The sequence below is a fragment of the Typopeltis vanoorti genome, chromosome 19 (genome assembly GCF_054136105.1).
Source record: "Typopeltis vanoorti isolate ZY-2024b chromosome 19, IOZ_Tvanoo_1.0, whole genome shotgun sequence".
In the NCBI taxonomy this organism is placed as follows: Eukaryota; Metazoa; Arthropoda; class Arachnida; order Uropygi; family Thelyphonidae; genus Typopeltis; species Typopeltis vanoorti.
The window spans coordinates 50,556,654-50,575,495 of record NC_143567.1 but is presented as its reverse complement, the minus strand read 5'-3'; the positions used below and the strand labels follow the sequence as shown (position 1 = coordinate 50,575,495).

At 34.7% G+C, this 18,842-nt stretch overlaps 1 protein-coding gene across 1 annotated transcript in view; it reads left to right on the top strand.

The window, feature by feature from the left end:
- Dys (Dystrophin) overlaps positions 1-18,842 on the top strand; it is a 923,162-nt gene that overhangs the window by 26,459 nt on the left and 877,861 nt on the right. The window contains exon 3 of the mRNA XM_090409612.1: positions 12,232-12,324. Within this exon, the coding sequence (XP_090265738.1) occupies positions 12,232-12,324 (93 nt within the window). The remainder of the gene's footprint in view (positions 1-12,231; positions 12,325-18,842) is intronic.

Here is an 18,842-nt window from a genome sequence, read left to right as displayed (position 1 = left end):
GCTTTATTCAAACAAGATTCCACTGATAGTTGTAGATGTACATAATCATCATGTGTAAACATATATTTCTTTGTTAATAAATCCATTTACTCCATAACATACATCATTGTAGTTATTCAGTACTGTTTTCTTTTGTGCCATATTGCATATTCTCATATGCATCTTTTCTTTACACACAATTTATAACGTGTCCTTTCTGTAGCCAATTACTGCATTATAAACAGTAGATATTTGTCCTTTCTGGTACTGAAAATTTGAAAGAGAATGTTAGGACAAATTCATTTAGTTAGCTACTATGTTTAGTGCTACAATAAATCTGTTTTGCTTGCCTGCATGCAGCATAGAGTCTGTGGGAGGGGAGTGTTTTTCATTAGAAGGTGTCATTCCGGTTGTCTCTAATTACAGTAATTGTTGCCAAATATAGTACAAAGACTCTAAAATGTCTCTGCACTGTATTCAGTGATATAATAAATTTACTTGTAATATTCTCATATGCAACAACAACAGGTATTTTTTCTTGCTTCTGCAGTATAGTGTCTGTTAAGGCTGTAATGTTTTTCACAGTATATGAACATTTTAATTCCAGTCTTTGGAAACAGATGTAGGAAAAATTTATCTTTTTTGAATAAAAATGAATATTGGATAATTCTGATGATGATCAGATATTATATATGTATCCTACTATATAAAAATTGTTTACTGATCCTCAGTAAATAAAAGAAAATTCTTAGAAAAACCAAGTGAAATGTAAATAAAACAGAGAAATAAATACACAACAAACTTTACAAGATGATTTGCTGCTTCATCAATCAACATGTATTTCTGCGAAGCCTAAATGAATTACCTGATCAACATTATTAGTTCATTGCATTAGCTGCTCCTCCTTATAGTTATTTACTGAGCTACCAAATGTGAGAGCCAGACCCAGAATAAGGTGTGACACCTTTTGGTTACTTGTATATGGAGATATGACGTCTTCATTACTTCAACCTTGGTATCACTTCTAGGTTTCAATCTTTATCTAGGTCTCATCAGCAGGAGCCAGACCCAGAAGTTATACCAAGGTTGAAATAATGCAGATGTCATATTTCCATATACAAGTAACTAAAAGGTGTCACCCCTTATTCTGGGTCTGACTCTCACTGATAAGACCTCAATAAAGGTCGAAACTGGTCTGGGTAGTGGTCCTTCCCATAATGCATAGCATTATACATGTCTGTAAGGATATATGTGAGTTGCATTATGAGATACTAAGGCAATTTATGTGAAGTCATTAGCCTTTATATACAAGTAACCCAGTCATAAAGTGGCTTCAAATGCAAACTTTGTTTGCTTACACTTGGATAAAGGATGAAACTGAGAATATAATTTCTTGGCATCTCTAATTTAAGGGGTCTAAAGAATTGGAATATTCCTCCCCCTGCCGTTATGGATTACATTAATGTATTTGATTTAGATTCAGATATATTTGAAATATAAGAATCATTTTACAAGTTTTGCATGCTGCTCTTTCTGTTAAACTAAACATTTATTGAATAAAATATGTTTAGACTCTCAATATAATCTTTATTTTGCCTTATCAGTGCTATCCAACATTTTATTATTATTATTATTCAGGCCTCCAAGGAGTCAAAAGACTCATCGAGGGAGGTCCTTCCTAAGAAATAAAGTCTGTCAAGACTCATCGAGGGGAGGTCCCCCCCCCCCCGAGAAACACAAAGTTTATCATACCACTCTTTAAAGTCACTGACCGTTCTCGCTCCCACCACTCCATCAGGCAATGCATTCCACGGCTCAACCACCCTCCACACAAAGAAACCACTCCTTACCCTCTTGCTCACAGTTTCCTTTCGTAACTTCCAGGAATGGCCTCTTGTCATCACTCCTTCCCGCTGATCAACCAAGCGAAAGAACTCCCCAGTGTCAACCCTGTAACCACCTCTCAACAGTTTAAAAGTCTCAATCATATCACCTCTCCTTCTTCTATCCACCAAACTCTGCAGTCCACATTCTCTCAGCCGATCCTCATAACTATCCTTGTACAGTCCTGAAACCATCTTTGTCATCCGTCTTTGTATCCTTTCCACAGTTAATTTAACCCCTTCAAATCCTGGGGACCAAATCTGAGAACAATAGTCCAAGTGTGGTCTGATCAGAGACTTATACAACGGAATGATAACCCTCTTATCTCTGCAGGTCAGTGTCCTTCTCATAATAGCAGCAATCCTCTGTGTTACCTTCACCACCTTTGCAATATGTCCCCTAAACTTCAGGTTTCTATCAATCATCAACCCCAGATCTCTTGTCTCCCCTACTTCCTCCAGTATAACTCCTCCCATAGAGTATGCAGCATCCCATCGATGTTTCCCAAACCTCAAGACCTTACATTTTGCTGCATTAAACTACACCCCCATTCATTTGCCCATCTATCTAGCTTATTTAAATCCTCTTGCAGGGCTACCACATCTGCGCTATTACTAATAATCCTTCCCAGCTTCGCATCATCCGCAAACAACTGAATATCCCCCTGCAATCCACTGGCTATGTCATTGATATAAAGGTTAAACAATATAGGTTCTAGTATTGAGCCCTGTGGGACCCCACTTGTAACCCTCTGCCTCCTGGAAACTGCTCCACCATACACAACTCTCTGATACCTATCAGACAGCCAGTCCTGAATCCAGTTGACCAATCTGACATCCAGACCCATGTGCTGCAACTTAAATATCAGCTTATCATGTGGCACCCTGTCAAATGCCTTCGCCAAGTCTAAGAAAATTGCAGTATATGCCTTTCCCTCATCTAATGCTCTTGTAACTTTATTATAAAAGGCTAGCATATTGCTAAAACAAGAGCATCCTTTCACAAATCCATGTTGATTCTCACAGATAACATTACCCTCATCTGCCCAATGCTGTACACGGTCCCTCACTACTTTCTCCAAGATCTTAACAACTACTGATGACACACAGACTGGCCTATAATTAGACACTTCCAGTCTGTTACCACCCTTATGCAATGGCACTATCTTACCTTCCTTCCATTCCCTGGGCACCTTTGCCAAAGCCAGACTTTCATTGTAAAGCCACGTTAAAGGTATTGTCAATTCGCTAGCACATTCTCTCAAAACTCGTGGCGAAATACCATCCAGTCCCACAGCTTTACTGACATCTAGAGTACTCAGTATCTGAAACACACTCTCCTCCTGTACCTCCAGACCTCGTGCCAGTCCTATCCCTCTAGCATTAAAACTGACTCCTCTAGGATGAAATACTCCAATAAAGTGTTCATTGAACAATTCCACTATGTCCTCTGCATCAGTCACTCTATTCCCATTTTTATCCCACAATATCATTCTTCCACAGTCATTTCTCCTCCTACTGGCCACATAGCTAAAAAATTCCCTAGGATTTTCTTTGGATCTTAGGGCCAATCTCCACTCATATTCCAGTTTCGCTTTCCTTACCACACGAGTCACTCTTCTGGCCTGTGTCTTATATTCTTCACCCATCCTCTCTTCACCTGTCTCCTTATATCTCTTCCATAGCCTCTTTTTCGCATGCAGTTCCTGTTTAATGTTGTTTGTCATCCACTTTACTCCAAATTGCGCCCTCTTCTTCACTTGTGGTATACAACTTACCATTGCTGATAACAAATATTCTTTCACAATTTCCCACACACTGGTGATATCCCGGCCGTCCAATTCCTCCCTCCATGAAACTTCCCGAAGTTGACGTCTAAGACTATTATAATCACCTGCCTTATAATTCCACATAAGTTCCCGTCTCTTTGATACTCCTGCATGTCTATTCATTTTCCATGTCAACACCATATGGTCACTCTCTCCAACTGGTGGGAGAGATGTCATCTCAGTTATTATCAACTCTTCTGATGCTATAACCAAATCCAAAATTTTTGAACCTCTTGTTCCCTCTGTTACATGTTGCCTAAGACATTTGTCCCTCAAGAATTCTAGAAATTCCATTCCCCTATTGTTACATGCATCTTCCTCTCTCCAATTTATACTACTGAAGTTAAAATCTCCCATAACAATCATTCTTCTTGCACTTGCCAAACTTAGCTGTCTAAACATCTCCTGGTCCCCATCCTCTGTGCTCCTGGATCTGTAGCAACACCCCACTAAATATCCTGTCTTGCCTACCTCTACCTCACACCATACGCTCTCAAAATCATTTGTCTCACTTCCTTCCAAATTCTCGAGTCCTTTGTTCCTGTTAGCAAACCTGTTTGTTGATTTGCTTGAGTATTTAGCTCACTTTAGCATAGACCTCATCATTGGTCTTGAAGTATTTCCCATGGTGTAGTGCTTTCAGTTTAGTGAAAAGATTGATGTCTGGAGGGCTCTGAGGATAGTGAGGAAACACTTGCCATCCATCATTATCATCATCATTATGTGTCCATGGTTCCAATTCCCACCAGTGTCTGATGCAGTTCTCACTATTTTTTTGCCATCCGTTTCTGTCCATTGCCAGGTGGCTCAACTCTTGCAAACTGTCTTCATGCCACTCCTTTACATCATCTTCCTGCTCACTTCTGAGATTCGTTTAAGCTGTTTGGTTTAATTCTAACAAAATTTGATCTTTTGATCAAATTTTGGTAGAATTTTGATCTTTTTGCTGTCATCCATCCTTCAGATATGTTCCACAAGGTAATTTTCTGCATTAGATTCTCTTTCCGATTTACTTTTATGTATAGTTTGTTACTATTTGCATCCATTCAATTTGTAGAACTTTTCTGTAGCACATTCTTTCAAATGCTAGTTTGTCTTACAGATTCTTTAATCCTACTCAAGTCTCATCCATACAGAGCAATCATGAACATGTATACTTCCAGTCCAGTATTTTCAACTCTGTTTTCTCATTGCTTTACTTTTCCATATCTTATCTGGTTCTTGTATGCTTATGTTCACTTTTGTTATCAAAATTGAGTTTGTTTAAGTCATGTGTCATATTGCTCCCTAAGGAAGTTCCTGACCTCTTCTGGCATGTCTGCTGACCTTTATTCACTTCTTCATCCTCTTATTCCTGAGTACCATTGCTTTAGTTTTTTCAACATTTGTTACCAACACATATCTCTTTCTGCTTCTTCACTTAACTTCTGCACCTTCCTTTCTAGTTCTTCTTCTCCTCCTCTTTCCTCTTCAGTAATAGCTTTCATCTGCAATATTAGATTTACAAATGACAGTCTTTAATTCTTGTATCTTAAACTGAAATTCTCCTTATATCTCCTGTTATTATCCAGGACCATCTTTCTGTTCTTCCATAATTTCTCATGTCAGCCTCTGCTTTATTATCAGTGTTCTGTAATAGATATCTTAGGTTTCCACTATGTAAGACTCGAGTACAACCCATGTCACTTTCTGATCTATGATGTCGAATGATTTCTGAAAATTAACTAAGCAGGCATTAATATTTATACTTTTATGTAGGGCTTTCTCTGCAGTTAATCTTAACATTAGTATTTGGCGTACTGCACTCCTATCTTCTAAATATCCTGCTCGTTTGTCTTCTAGATTTTCTTCCATTTCTTTCACCTGACTTATTAGGGTGTATTTTCTGTGTTTACAGTCTTATTCTTCTTTCCTTATTTTGTGAATGACTATTAAAATTGATCTGATCTTCTGGTATTTTCCTTTCTTTCCTGGCAATTCTCAATCTGTTTTCATAATCAGTATTCCACTCCTGATATAATTTTGACTCCCCTTATTTGCATTTTCTCTGCTATATCAGAATCACAATGGAAACCAGGAGACCAGACCTATTTGCAATAATCCAAGTGAGGTCTTATCAAGGCCTTATAAAAATGCAAAATGACTTCCTTAGCTTTACATATCAAGGTTTGTTTCAGCATTGCAGTTATCTCTGAGTTGTATTTACAGTCCTTGCTATATGACCCTTGAACTTCAACTTCCTGTCTACTAATCCAAGATCCCTAGCCTGATCAGTTTCTTCTAGCATAATCACACCAATATAATACAACATTGGATATCTAATCACACCAAAGTGCATGACCTTATATTTATTAATATTAAACTGACAACAGTTTTCCCATGTGCACAATCCCAGCCTATTCAAATTATTCTGCAAGTACTGCATGTCAGCAGCACTCCTGATTACCCTACTTATCTTTGCATCATCAGCAAATAACTGTATGTCACTTGTCAAATCTTTCCCATTGTCATTAATGTGCAGATTCCATAACAATGAACCAAGGACTGACTACTGGTTACCTTGAATCTTGCAGATTCACACCCTATATACAGATACCTTTTGATATCTGTCAGTCAGCCATCCTCTTATCCATGCCAATAGTTTATAATCCAATCCTATATTCTCCATTTATGCAACAGTCTTCCATGCTGTATTCTTTCAAAAGCCTTAGCAAAATCCAAAAGTATCATGATATATCCATTCCCCTTGTTTAACTCAGTGGTAACATTATTATTATAGAATGTGAGCAATATGATCTTTCCTTAGTAAACTCATGCTGTTCATAGCAAAGTAGAGATTCTCTGTCAATCCATTTATGAATGCCAGCCCTAACCAACTTTTCCAGAATCTTCACCACTACTCCTGAGTGCAGTGACAACATTGCACAGTGCAAAGGGATTACCATACATTCTTTCTACTCTTGTGGAATCTTCCCTGTTCTGAGACTCAAATTATATAGCCTGGTCAGATATATCCATCTCTCTCTCTCTCTGTGTGCTTCGTGGTGTATTTCCTTTATTTCGTTGATCAACACCTACTTTGAACTTCTATATTTCCCTGTGTTGTCTTATGTATCTTCGAAGAGCATAAGTATCTTGTTCATATTTCTCTTCTTTGGGTTCTATTTCGTATTTGTTGCTGATCATCTTGTGTATTGAACTTGCTCTGTATTCATCTAATTTATCAATATCTTACCACTGTTCCTGTAAATGCTTTACTGACTGAATTTAAACAGATCTGATGCCTTTCAGTTATTCCCTTTATGGGAAATATTATTACATCAGTTTTATCCAGATTCCTGATTATTATATATTGTAAATTTTTTTTTTTTTTATAATTAGGAATTTTACTGATCATATTAATGCTATAGTGGTGCTTTTTGAAATTGATTCTTTAATTGTGATTTTATATTTTATTTTATTTTCAATTTACTGAGAATGCCTGCACCTGCTTGGAAAGGTGCACTAAAATCTAAGAACGATCAACAAAAGTAAACAGAGTTCAATGCCTTATAGCCATATGAATAATTAAAGGATACAGGACAATATCTTTCATGGCAACTTGCATTATTGCTGGTCTAACACTGATCTGGCAGAAGATACAAGAGTTCTTGGAAGTTTTTCCACTTGGTTATACTATAAATTAAAGATACTAAGAAATTATGTACTTGGTTTAATGCTTCATCCAAGTGTAAGGAAAAATACTTCAGTCGCAAACTTGTTTGCTTACACTTGGATAAAGGATTAAACCAAGTATATAATTTCTTGATATCTTTAATTTATACAAGAATTCTATCTTATATATGAAGTCACTTCCAGAAGATATAATGGAAATTCCAACATTGATCCAAACCACTATGAATTTCCACTTCACCACAGTAAATGACCTCACCCAGCAAATAAAACATATTAAAGAGAAGGAAATCACTAAAAGTGATGAATACCACATATACACTGACAGGAGTAAATCAGAAGAAAACGTCAGTTGTCCTTCATGATATATTACAGACAGTCCATTATACAAAATGCTATTTTAAACTACATCCCCCACTAGAAAATAAGGGGATAAACATCCTTTGTTGTTTTATAGCCAGTAAGCAAAACTAAAGATCGATAACAAAGTTATCGATCTTTAGTTTCGCTTACTGGCTATAAAACAACAAAGGATGTTTATCCCCTTATTTTCTATATTAAGGTGCCAGAAAACTAGCCATTTGGCTTTTTATCTTTACATCCCCCCTCTGTTTAAACAACCAAGCAGAGCAACTTGCCATACTGTATTCAGTCACATATCTCTAGGAATTAAAACTCAACACTTCTCATCAAAAGAGCACAATAATTTGTAGTGACAGTAAAAGTACTATTGATGGCATAGAAAACAGAACAGTCACCTAGTGTTAATAGAGCAGACATGAAATTTGGTAAGGAATGTCACTCTAGAGGGATGGGAAATTAAGTTCTGCTGGGTGAGGACACATACTGGGGTAACAGGAAATGAGAGAGCCAATCAGCTGGCTAAAGAAGCGGCTGTAAATGAACTATTAGAAATAAGTTACCAAAATTACCTAAAATCAGCTATAAAAATATTGGCAAAAGAAATAAGCCTAAGCTATTGGGAAGAAGAATGGAAGACTTCTAAAAATGGATCAATAACAAAAGAATTCATGCCATAAATTGGAAGCAGACTCTGGCTGAAAATAAGATGGCATCTCTCCAGGTTTAACCACACTGCTAATGGGACAAGGAAAATTAAAACATAAGAGTCCATATTTTGGAATCGCCATTTTGTATTTATTGTTCATACCTTCAACAGGCTGTAAGTCACTTACTGTATTACTGTCAGTTACTGGACTCCATCCAGATGCCCCTAATCCAACACATCATCACTTCAGGAGCTGAATGGCTAGTGTCAAAACAGAGGCTTATTCAAAATGATTTAACTTTGCAATAGGATCAACTTCCAGTCATTGTAATGTTTGTCTCCTCCTGTTTAACTTGTTTATAAATGATATATCATGTGGACTGACTGGGGATCTTCAGTTGTTTGCTGACGAAGCAAAGTTGGGGCAAATTATAAGTATCACTTTAAATTATACATATTTTTGGTCGTAAAATGTTAAAAAATAATAAGACTTATAAATAAACTGACCATAGATTTTTAATTCATATGTATGTTCGTACAATATTGCCTACTGGTTTCTTGGACATACTAGTTAAAAGACAAGATAACAATTTCAAACTGTCCATTTACAAAAAACCTACGGACACTGGACGATATCCACATTACTCTTCAAACCATCGTAGGTCACATAAACAGAGCATCATCCACATGTTGAGAAATCGAGCCAGAAACTTTATTCTCCGACGATGAAGAAGTACAGACAGAACTGTCCCAAATCGCTATAACACTATCACAAAATGGTTATCCTCTAAACATCATCAGCAAATTTCTATACAAAGATAACCAACAAGAAAGAACAGTCTCCCAGCAAATTTCAACAGCAGTCATCCCCTTTATGGGTTCAATTTCCACCAAAATTGTGAGATTGTTAAAAGCCCATAACATCAGGGTTGTATTTAAACCAACTACTAGCATCAGACAGAGTCTAAGATCTCCTAAGGACAGTGTTCCATTTTATAAATATCCAGGTGTGTATAATATTCCATGCACGTGCGGTCTTTCCTACATTGGACAAACTTCAAGAAGCCTGGAAATAAGACAGAAAGAACATGTTGGCGATGTAAACCACAACAGAATGATCACCTCTGGTTTAGCACATCACTTTTCAACTTCGAACCACACTATAGATTGGGCGAACAGCTCTATGCCCTACGTAGCTGATGATTACAGACATTGATTATTCAAAGAAGCGGCAGTAGTGCTACGTACAAGCAACAACCTAAACAGAAATCAAGGGGCCATACTGAGTGATACTTGGAAAAATCTAATTAATTCCCTCAGTTCAGCAGAACTACAGTACGCGAATAATCGTATTATGCGTTTGCATGTAACGCATGTTCATGATACTGAGTAGAAAGTCGCAACGTATACAGACATGTCACGCGAACGTGTTACCTTAACTACCTAACAGGTACTAATGTTTTTTGTATTCTTTAACCTTTTTTGCATTTATCAATTTTTTTGTACTGTGCAAGTCTTGAAAAAAGCTATTCAGTTACTAGTAAAACCGGTAGGCAATATTGTACGAATTAAAAATCTACAGTCAGTTTATCTATAAGTCTTATTATTTTATAAGTATCACTGTTGATGTTAGTTCCCTTCAGGAAGTGAATTGACTTTTGACTTGGACAAAGGAGTGGAGTTGTAGTTTTAATATTAATATGTGCAAGGCGTTGCATTTTGGAGTGCAGAAATATAAGACTGGTACTATATTGATGGTGCTGTACTGAGGGAAGTGGATGAGATTCGATTCAAGATTTGGGAGTGATGGTTGACAGTAGACTGAAATTTGGAGGTTATATTGGAAGACTGCACATCATAGTGCAGCTATGATAAGAAGTATTCTAATGTGCAGATAAGGAAGCTCTTGGGCTATTCTGCTGAGATTTGGTCACCTGGTTTTCATTGTGATGTGGAAACATTGGAGAAAGTCCAGATATGAGTGACTAAGACAATATCAGTAACTCGGAACTTCCGAGTTATGCGATTTCTTCCTTGCATCCTTGCGGTGTGTGAGAGCATTCCAGTTACATAGAGTTCAGTGGATGCACATGTGCTGTCATCGACGATTGCAGCTGTTAAATCACAGATATGCCATTAAAATTTTCTCTAAATTTCTTGCCAAATTATGGCTGAAAAACATTGGCATTGCTACAATATTGCATGCAAGCAAGCTACGTTGCATATGCTAAAGAACATGGAAACAGGGCTGCAGAGTGGTATTTCATGCCATCCCCAACTGAGAAAATGATAAGAACTTGGTGGAATCAGGAAGAGGATCTAAAAAAAGTAACTCACAGTAAACATAACTTACGAAGTGGAACTGCAAAATGACCAGAACTTGAGGCAGAACTGAATACTTGGATTTTAGACCACAGAAAAGTGGGACTTTCAGAGTCTACAAAAACGATTATTCATCAAGTGAAAGTGATAGCCACTAACAGAGAGATTGCCAACTTTACTGGATCAACATCATGATGTTCAAGATTCATGAAGAGAAACCAGCTCTGTATGCAGACTAAAACAAAAATATTGCAAAATATGCCAGCTGAATATGAAGAAAAAATTATGGAATTTCATTATGTAAATTCATTATAATATTCAGTGATAAACTTTTTTTCCTAAAAAATGTGTACAAAAAAGGGGGTGTGTCTTATACGCCAGCAAATACGGTAGTTATTTAGAAGTTACGTGGAACATAGTAACATATACACTGTATGCAATGGAGCATGTAGGAAATAAATTACCTCCTGGTAGGAAAACACACACACACACACACACACACACTAATATAATAATAACAAGTGTAATGATTTGTTTCCAATTTCATATTGATGTGTAAACATACTTACACTATATTTGCATATGGAGTTTATTGAACAGTGACTAAATTCAGAGCTAAAGGAGAAATCATGGATTAGCATCAGCTAGTATACGACTTTCGGCTTTTCACTCAGAATAAAAAGTGCTGTTCAGAAGCATAAATATCATTATGCTGAAATTATGGAGACAACTACAATGTTGTAATGAAGTCCAGCATTTGTAGTTTCTGTAATTTTGCCATGATGATTGCTTATCATTATTTAACAATGAAGGATAGGTATAAGTTTCTTTGAGTATTTGTCACATCATAATTTAACTGACTTGATTTTTTTTTTTTTTTTTTAGAAGTTGACATCTCTTAGAAAAGTATTTCATTATGTTTGCACATGCAATATATACTCCTCCCCTTTAATACTGAATAAACATATATCTTTCAATTTTAGTCCATTTCATTTAATTTTATTTGCATTTTTTAATTTTTTTTTTTATCTGTATGTATATTTTGTCATTATAAACACATAGTGACAGTATTGAAACTGCTTTATATCTCTTGAAATCTTGAGAAGTTACTGATATAATCTCATTTGAGGCATTTGCAGAATACTGAAGACAGTATCGAGAAATTTTTTGGAAGATAAATTCTGTATTTTGCACTTACCAGTAAATTATTTGAAGGTTTTTGTGGAAGGAAATATGCATATGAAACATGAGATATAGAAAATCATTCCACAGAAGAAACTGCTCATAGCGTGCAGGATATAATGTAATACAGCATATGCATATCCAGAAAATATTTTTGATTGAAATGAAATCATTTGAAAAAAGTATTCCTTTTATATGGTATGTATGTATGTAATGATTTGCATTCTGATTTTTGGACACAATTTTTCAATTAAACATTGAATAGTTTATGTTAATAAAAGCTTAACAAGGCTTATGTTAATAGAAGTCATTTTTCAATTTATTTAGTTAATTTTAAGATTTTTTTTTATTACAGGCTAATCAACCTCCAGTTAAAGATTTATTTCAGGATCTAAGGGATGGCACTCGGTTGTTGGCTCTGTTAGAAGTTTTGTGTGGCCAAGAGTTGGTAAATAAGATAGTTTTAAAATCTTTTTTTTTTTTTTTTTTGTAGTTACATATTGTATTTCAGTTCATTTTCACAAAAAATTTGGTTGTTAGATAACTAATCATGATTTATAGTTTTTTGATGATCAGATTTGGACACAAAGCCACCATTTGTGTTTAGATCTGAGTAAAAACTGAGTAAAGTAATATACTCACTTAAAAGTGTCAGTTGATAATAAATTTAGTTTAATCCTTTATCCAAGTGTGAGCAAACAAAGTTTGCACCTGAAAGTATCTTCAGGACTGGGGTAAGGTGGTACAACACCAGGGTGACTCCTTGCAAAGGTGGAGCAAGCTACTATCACTCCTATCTCAGTATCTCCCATAATGCAAAACACATCTCCTTGCAGATATGTCTAATGTTATGCATTAAGGGAAGGGCCACTACCCAGACTAGTTTCGACCTTTATTGAGATCTCTTCAGTGGGAGCGAGGCCCAAGCGGAGATACCAGCCAGAAGCGTTAGCAAGGTCATCTCTACCTATAGGAGTTGGCAAATGGTGTGCCACCTTTTTTAATAAATTACTCTGGATTTAGAGAAAGATGTTGAAAGTTTATTTTTCACTTGGTTAGAATATAATAAATTTAGTTTAATCCTTTATCCAAGTGTGAGCAAACAAAGTTTGTGCCTGAAAGTATCTTCAGGACTGGAGTAAGGTGATGCAACACCAGGGTGCCTCCTTGCAAAGGTGGAGCAAGATACTAGCATTCTTATCTCAGTATCTCCCATAATGCAAAACACATCTCCTTGCAGATATGTCTAATGTTATGCATTAAGGGAAGGGTCACTACCCAGACTAGTTTTGACCTTTATTGAGGTCTCTTCGGTGGGAGCCAGGCCCAAGCGGTAGAGATGACCTTGCTAACGCTTCTGGCTGGTATCTCTGCTTGGGCCTGGCTCCCACTGAAGAGACCTCAATAAAGGTCGAAACTAGTCTGGGTAGTGGCCCTTCCCTTAATGAATAACATTAGACATTAGACATATCCGCAAGGAGATGTGTTTTGCATTATGGGAGATACTGAGATAAGAGTGTAGTAACTTGCTCCACACCTTGCAAGGAGTCGTCCTGGTGTTGCACCACCTTATCCCAGTCCTGAAGATACTTTCAGGCACAAACTTTGTTTGCTCACACTTGGATAAAGGATTAAACTAAATTTATTATATTCTAACCAAGTGAAAAATAAACTTTCAACAAGTGTCAGTTGAGTTAGACAAATAAAATGGTTCAGTTGAATTTGATAAAATTGATATCTGAAAGGATGCGAGTAACATTTATAGGAACTTTCAGCTAAAGTTGAGTTAGCTAGTTAGTTAGTTAGTTATAAACAAGTGAACATATTTTTCTTCATGGAAATTCAGATTTTTCTCTCGACTGCCTAGAGAACACTTGCAATTAACAGATGTAGCACTCATGACTTTAGTTTCCATGGCTGAGATCTCAGTTTTTGCCTATATCTGTAAAGGTATTATATAATAATTATATACATATAATAATCATATGTAATGATTATTTTTTCTGATTTCCATGGAATCATTCAATTTGGCATGGGATACCCACTAAGATAAACTTAGACAACACAATCTGTTGTACCATTCTTTAAATTCATCCATCTCTCAGGCAATGCAATCCATGTTCCTCCTACTATTACTCTCCCTGCAAAAAATACATTTATTACCCTTTTATTTACTACTTCCAGGGATGGCCTCTTTTTCTTGTCCTTGTTCCTTTCCCTCTTTCTACCACATAAAAAAATCTCTTCAGTGTCAATCCATTAAATGCCTTTCAACAGCTTTAATGTCTCATTCATATTCTCCCTTTATCTTTTATCCACCCCTGTAGTTTGCATGCCTTCGGTCCATCCTCATAACCAGCATTGTATGTTTTACAATCATGATATAATTTTTGTTTTCCATTATCTGTTTTGTTCATTCATTATTTGTTTTGACTGTTAGTTAAGTGACATGGCTTATAGGTTTTTGACAATCAGATCTATACACAAAGCCACTGTTTGCGTACAGATCTGATTAAAAAAATAAGTAAAGTAATATATACACTTAAAAGTGACAGTTGAGTTAATTAAGTAAAATGGCTATACGCTAATATCAGTTGAATTTGCAAATGCATATGCAAGCATATAAGTATATAATGGCTATTATGTAATAGATATAAGTATATTTTGCTGTCTTGGTTGACTGGGTAGTTGGTATATCTGGTATCCACTCTTCAACCAACAGGCTGCAGGTTTGAATTCCACCATGTTTGTGATTGTCCTTAAGTGGGAGACAAATTTCACCACTCAGTGTGAGTCTACCACCCTTCTTATGTTTTGCAATGCTAGCATTAACTGAGAGAGAAAAAAAGAAGATTCCCCCCCCCCCCCCAATGACTATATCTCTAGTTAACTTGAGCATTTGTCATTGTTACAAATGAAAATTTTCTGTTGATATTATCATACCATAATCTTTGGATATCTCATTTAGATCTAAAATAGCTTTCTGTAGTTTATCTTCAGAATTTGTAATTATTATTTGGTTGTCGGCAAAGAGGAGAGTGTTTAAGTTTACTGTAGGAGAAAGTTTAATTCCTTGATGTAAATTTTTATTCCATTTTATTTCATTTAAGTAGATATTAAAAAGAGTTGCTGAGAGAGGACATCCCTGTCGGACCCCTTGGTTTATCTCTCTCGTATATGAAAGCTCGTAATTTAATCTTATTTGTATTTGATTATTTTCATATATACTTGTGATAGCTTTTAGGATATTATTTGGTATTTGTCTTTCTTTTAATATGTTAAATAATATGTTTCTTTTAACTTTGTCAAATGCTTTTTCAAAGTCAATAAATGCAATATGTGTTTCTAAATTGTATTCTCTTCTTTTCTCTATTATTAATTTTAGGCAAAAGGCCGGGTCTATACATGATCGTACTTTTCTAAATCCATTCTGTACTTCTAAAATAAAGTTTTCAGAATATTTCATTAGTTTGCTATTTAAGATTCTGCTATATATTTTGTAACAGGAATTGAGTATACTGATACCTCTATAGTTTTTAGGGTCATCTCTATTACCTTTTTAAAGATAGGAATCACAATTGCTTTTTTCCATTCTATTGGGGGGGGATACCAGTTGACTAAATTTTATTTAAAAATAATAAGAGTCTTTCTTTGAATCTAGTTCCTGCATATTTATATAGTTCTGAACCTAGTTTATCTTCTCCAGGTGATTTTCCATTTCTTGTTTTTTTTCAGGCTGATTTCTAATTCTTCTTTAGTTATTTCCTTTTCAATTTCGTTAATTGTTTGCCAGTTGTTTTTTTTTAAATATTTGTCTGTCCACAATTCTGTGTAGTAATTTAGAAATTCTTCTAATTTCAATTCAGTGTTTAATTTTATGTTTTCTTTGGTATCTGCATTTAAGTGTTACAAAATTTTATATACATTGGGTCTTATTTTATATAAATCATGTTCTAAATTAGAAACAAATTTGTTCCATGATTCTCTGTCTTTTTCTGACTTCTCTTTTAGCTATGGCTCTTATTCTTTTATATTCTATTTCATCTTCTAATCTTTTACTGCTTAACCATTTGTGATAGGCTTCTTTTTCTTTTTGATTATTTCTTTCATTGTATCATCCCAGATCTTCAGTTTTTTCCTTTTATTGAATTTTTTGGTCTTTCCTAAGCTTTCATTTGCTGCTGCATTTAGTATTGTTTTTATATTAAGCCATTCTATTTCTTCATTTTGTTTTATTTTGTCTAGATATTGGTTAATTTTTTGTTCATATAGCCATTGTACTTGTGTCATTCAATAGTCTAGTTTTATAAACAAATGTTTCAATTTTTCTTTCTGTTCTTGTTACTTGTAGCCATTTAGGTGGTAATCTTAATTTTATTTTAACAAGGAAGTGGTCACTGCTTATTTCATATCCTCTGTGAACTCTAACATCTAGTGAAAATTTTGATGTCTTTTCATTTAATATGAAGTAATCTAATATTGATTTCCATCCTCTTGCTGCCCAAGTATATTTATGTATGTCTTTATGTTTATAGAAGGAATTCATTATTTTTAGGTTATTATAAACTACAAAGTCAATCAATTTTTTACCATTCTGTTTAGAGTATGTTCTCCATGTATTCCTATATTATTATTAATTTTCGTGTTTCCAATTCTTGCATTTAAGTCTCCTGCTAAAATTATGTAATCATTTTTATTTATTTTATTATATATGTTTTGCAGCTGATTATAAAAATCAATATTATCTTGTTCTCTTCCCTCTTCTGGGGCATATAAACCAATTATTATTAAATAGCCTCTATCTATTTTTATTCTAGCTTCTATTATTCTTTCATTCCATAATTTCATTCCATAATTATAATGTCTTAACAGTTTTGAAAGGGAGTTATGAGTCCAAATCATGACTCCTGCTTGTGCTCTTTGGTTTCTGTCAACTCCACTGTATATCACATTAAAATTTTCAGTTCTCATGGTTCCTTTTAATTTCTTTTTTGTTTCAGTGATTACTGCTATTTTAAAATTTCTTTCATTTAATAATTGGTCTAATTCTATTTCTTTCATTTAATAATTGGTCCAATTCTATTTCTTTATATGCTATTGTTGGATCCTATTTTGTCTTAACCTATACCTTGGATCCGTCATGTTTGTCACTACAATGTTCTTAAACAAAAAATAAGTTTCTAGTTGATTTCTAATCCAAATATAGAGAAAATTTGTATTTATTGACTGCACCACTCTATATCTAAATTAGTCCAAGAATTGAAATAAAACCAACTCTCAACTATTTCCCCTTAATATGTTATTATTATGTATACAGGCCAAGTTTATTTAACTTATTTAATTCACCTGCTTTGGTTCGATTATTTTATGAACGGTGCAGTAAAAGAGATTCAGCAAAATACAACTTTAGATCAACAAAACAAACATTTAATATAGGCTTACAAATTATACACTTTAGTTTAAATCACTGAATAAGGTATTATAAACATTTTAGCTCATCTGGTAATATGGTCATACTATCTCAGGCAATGGTTAATCTGTTGTCTGAAATACAGCCTTCACAAAGTTCATTGAACTATTTAATAAAGTTCAATGTCATAAAGTTCCTTAGTGATCAATTACATTAATATCTCATAGCTACTTAAGTTCCAAATACAATAATAGGGCAGTAACACTTCTTCACAAGTATACACTCTTAAATCCATACTCCAGCTAACCTTCGCAATAGTTACTGTTAATATAGGGATATTCTAGGAAGAAACACACGCATATCTCTGCATAGGAATATCAATAGTTGGATGATTCTTACCGGTAATCTTCCTTGTTCATCTACTTATATACGAACATTTCTTATAACTGTATACACTTAAAACAATTAACAACACTCATTAAAACAAATCTTCTTAGTAATAACTGAATAAATTAATGGTCGCAATTCACATAGATAAACGTTCTTGCTCAGATCAAAAGGCTTGTACTATCTTTGACATCACTTGACCAATTTAGTATTCTACTAATAACTCTTGAACTAAGATAACACACAGTAATTCTTTAACTTGAAGTTTTTACGCACAGTTGCTATACTTCCGGCATTTAATTAATCTTTTAGGCACTATATCTCTTAACACAGCTATCATTTAAATTCAACCTTGCTGCCTCTACTTATTCTCTTAGTTACTTCGTGCTAAGCTTCAAGTTTCCGTGTGTCCCTGAAAAGTCATTCCTGAATTTAAATGCCAACTAAAGTATAGCTAGTCATCCAGTTGTCACCTTGCTATCTTCCGTTGCTTTATTTATTGTTCTACAACTTACTAACTAACTCGCTCCTCGACTAGTAAACTTTAATTAGCTACTTGAGTGACTCGCTGTTATCGCACTCTGATTCCCCGAATCAATCTCCTTTTTTTTTTTTTCAACAGCTTTTTTTTTTTCATCCTGCAAAACAGGCAAACTGGTCAGACAACACATAAAATATACAGACATATGGGAGACTATGGGAATAAGGATTAACCATCCTTATTGCTGTAGTCTTCCACGTGTATATTTTGTGTGTTAATCCTTATTCCTGTCAGAGACTATAAGAATAAGTTCTAGCTATCCTATTCTCTCAGATATTGTTTCAGAAACCTGCATGGTGTAGTGTGGATCTATGCATAAGTGTAAAACAGATAGATAAGTAGAAAAACCTCTGTCCAACAATAGATATCACAAATTAGGACTTTAGTTCTTTTTTTGTCAATAATTTTACAATTAAAATTTTATACCATTTCCATCATTAACGAATTGTTACTATTTGTGTACTCTGATAAATTGTTTTTGCACTGATGATGTTGGGTGTAAAATTTGCAAAACATCAGTAACTAAGTAAATAAATACAGGCAAACCTCTGTACACTAGTTTTCATATTGACAAACATTGTACAGACTAATAAATTGTGATCCTCAATTCATTTGACAAACACCGAAT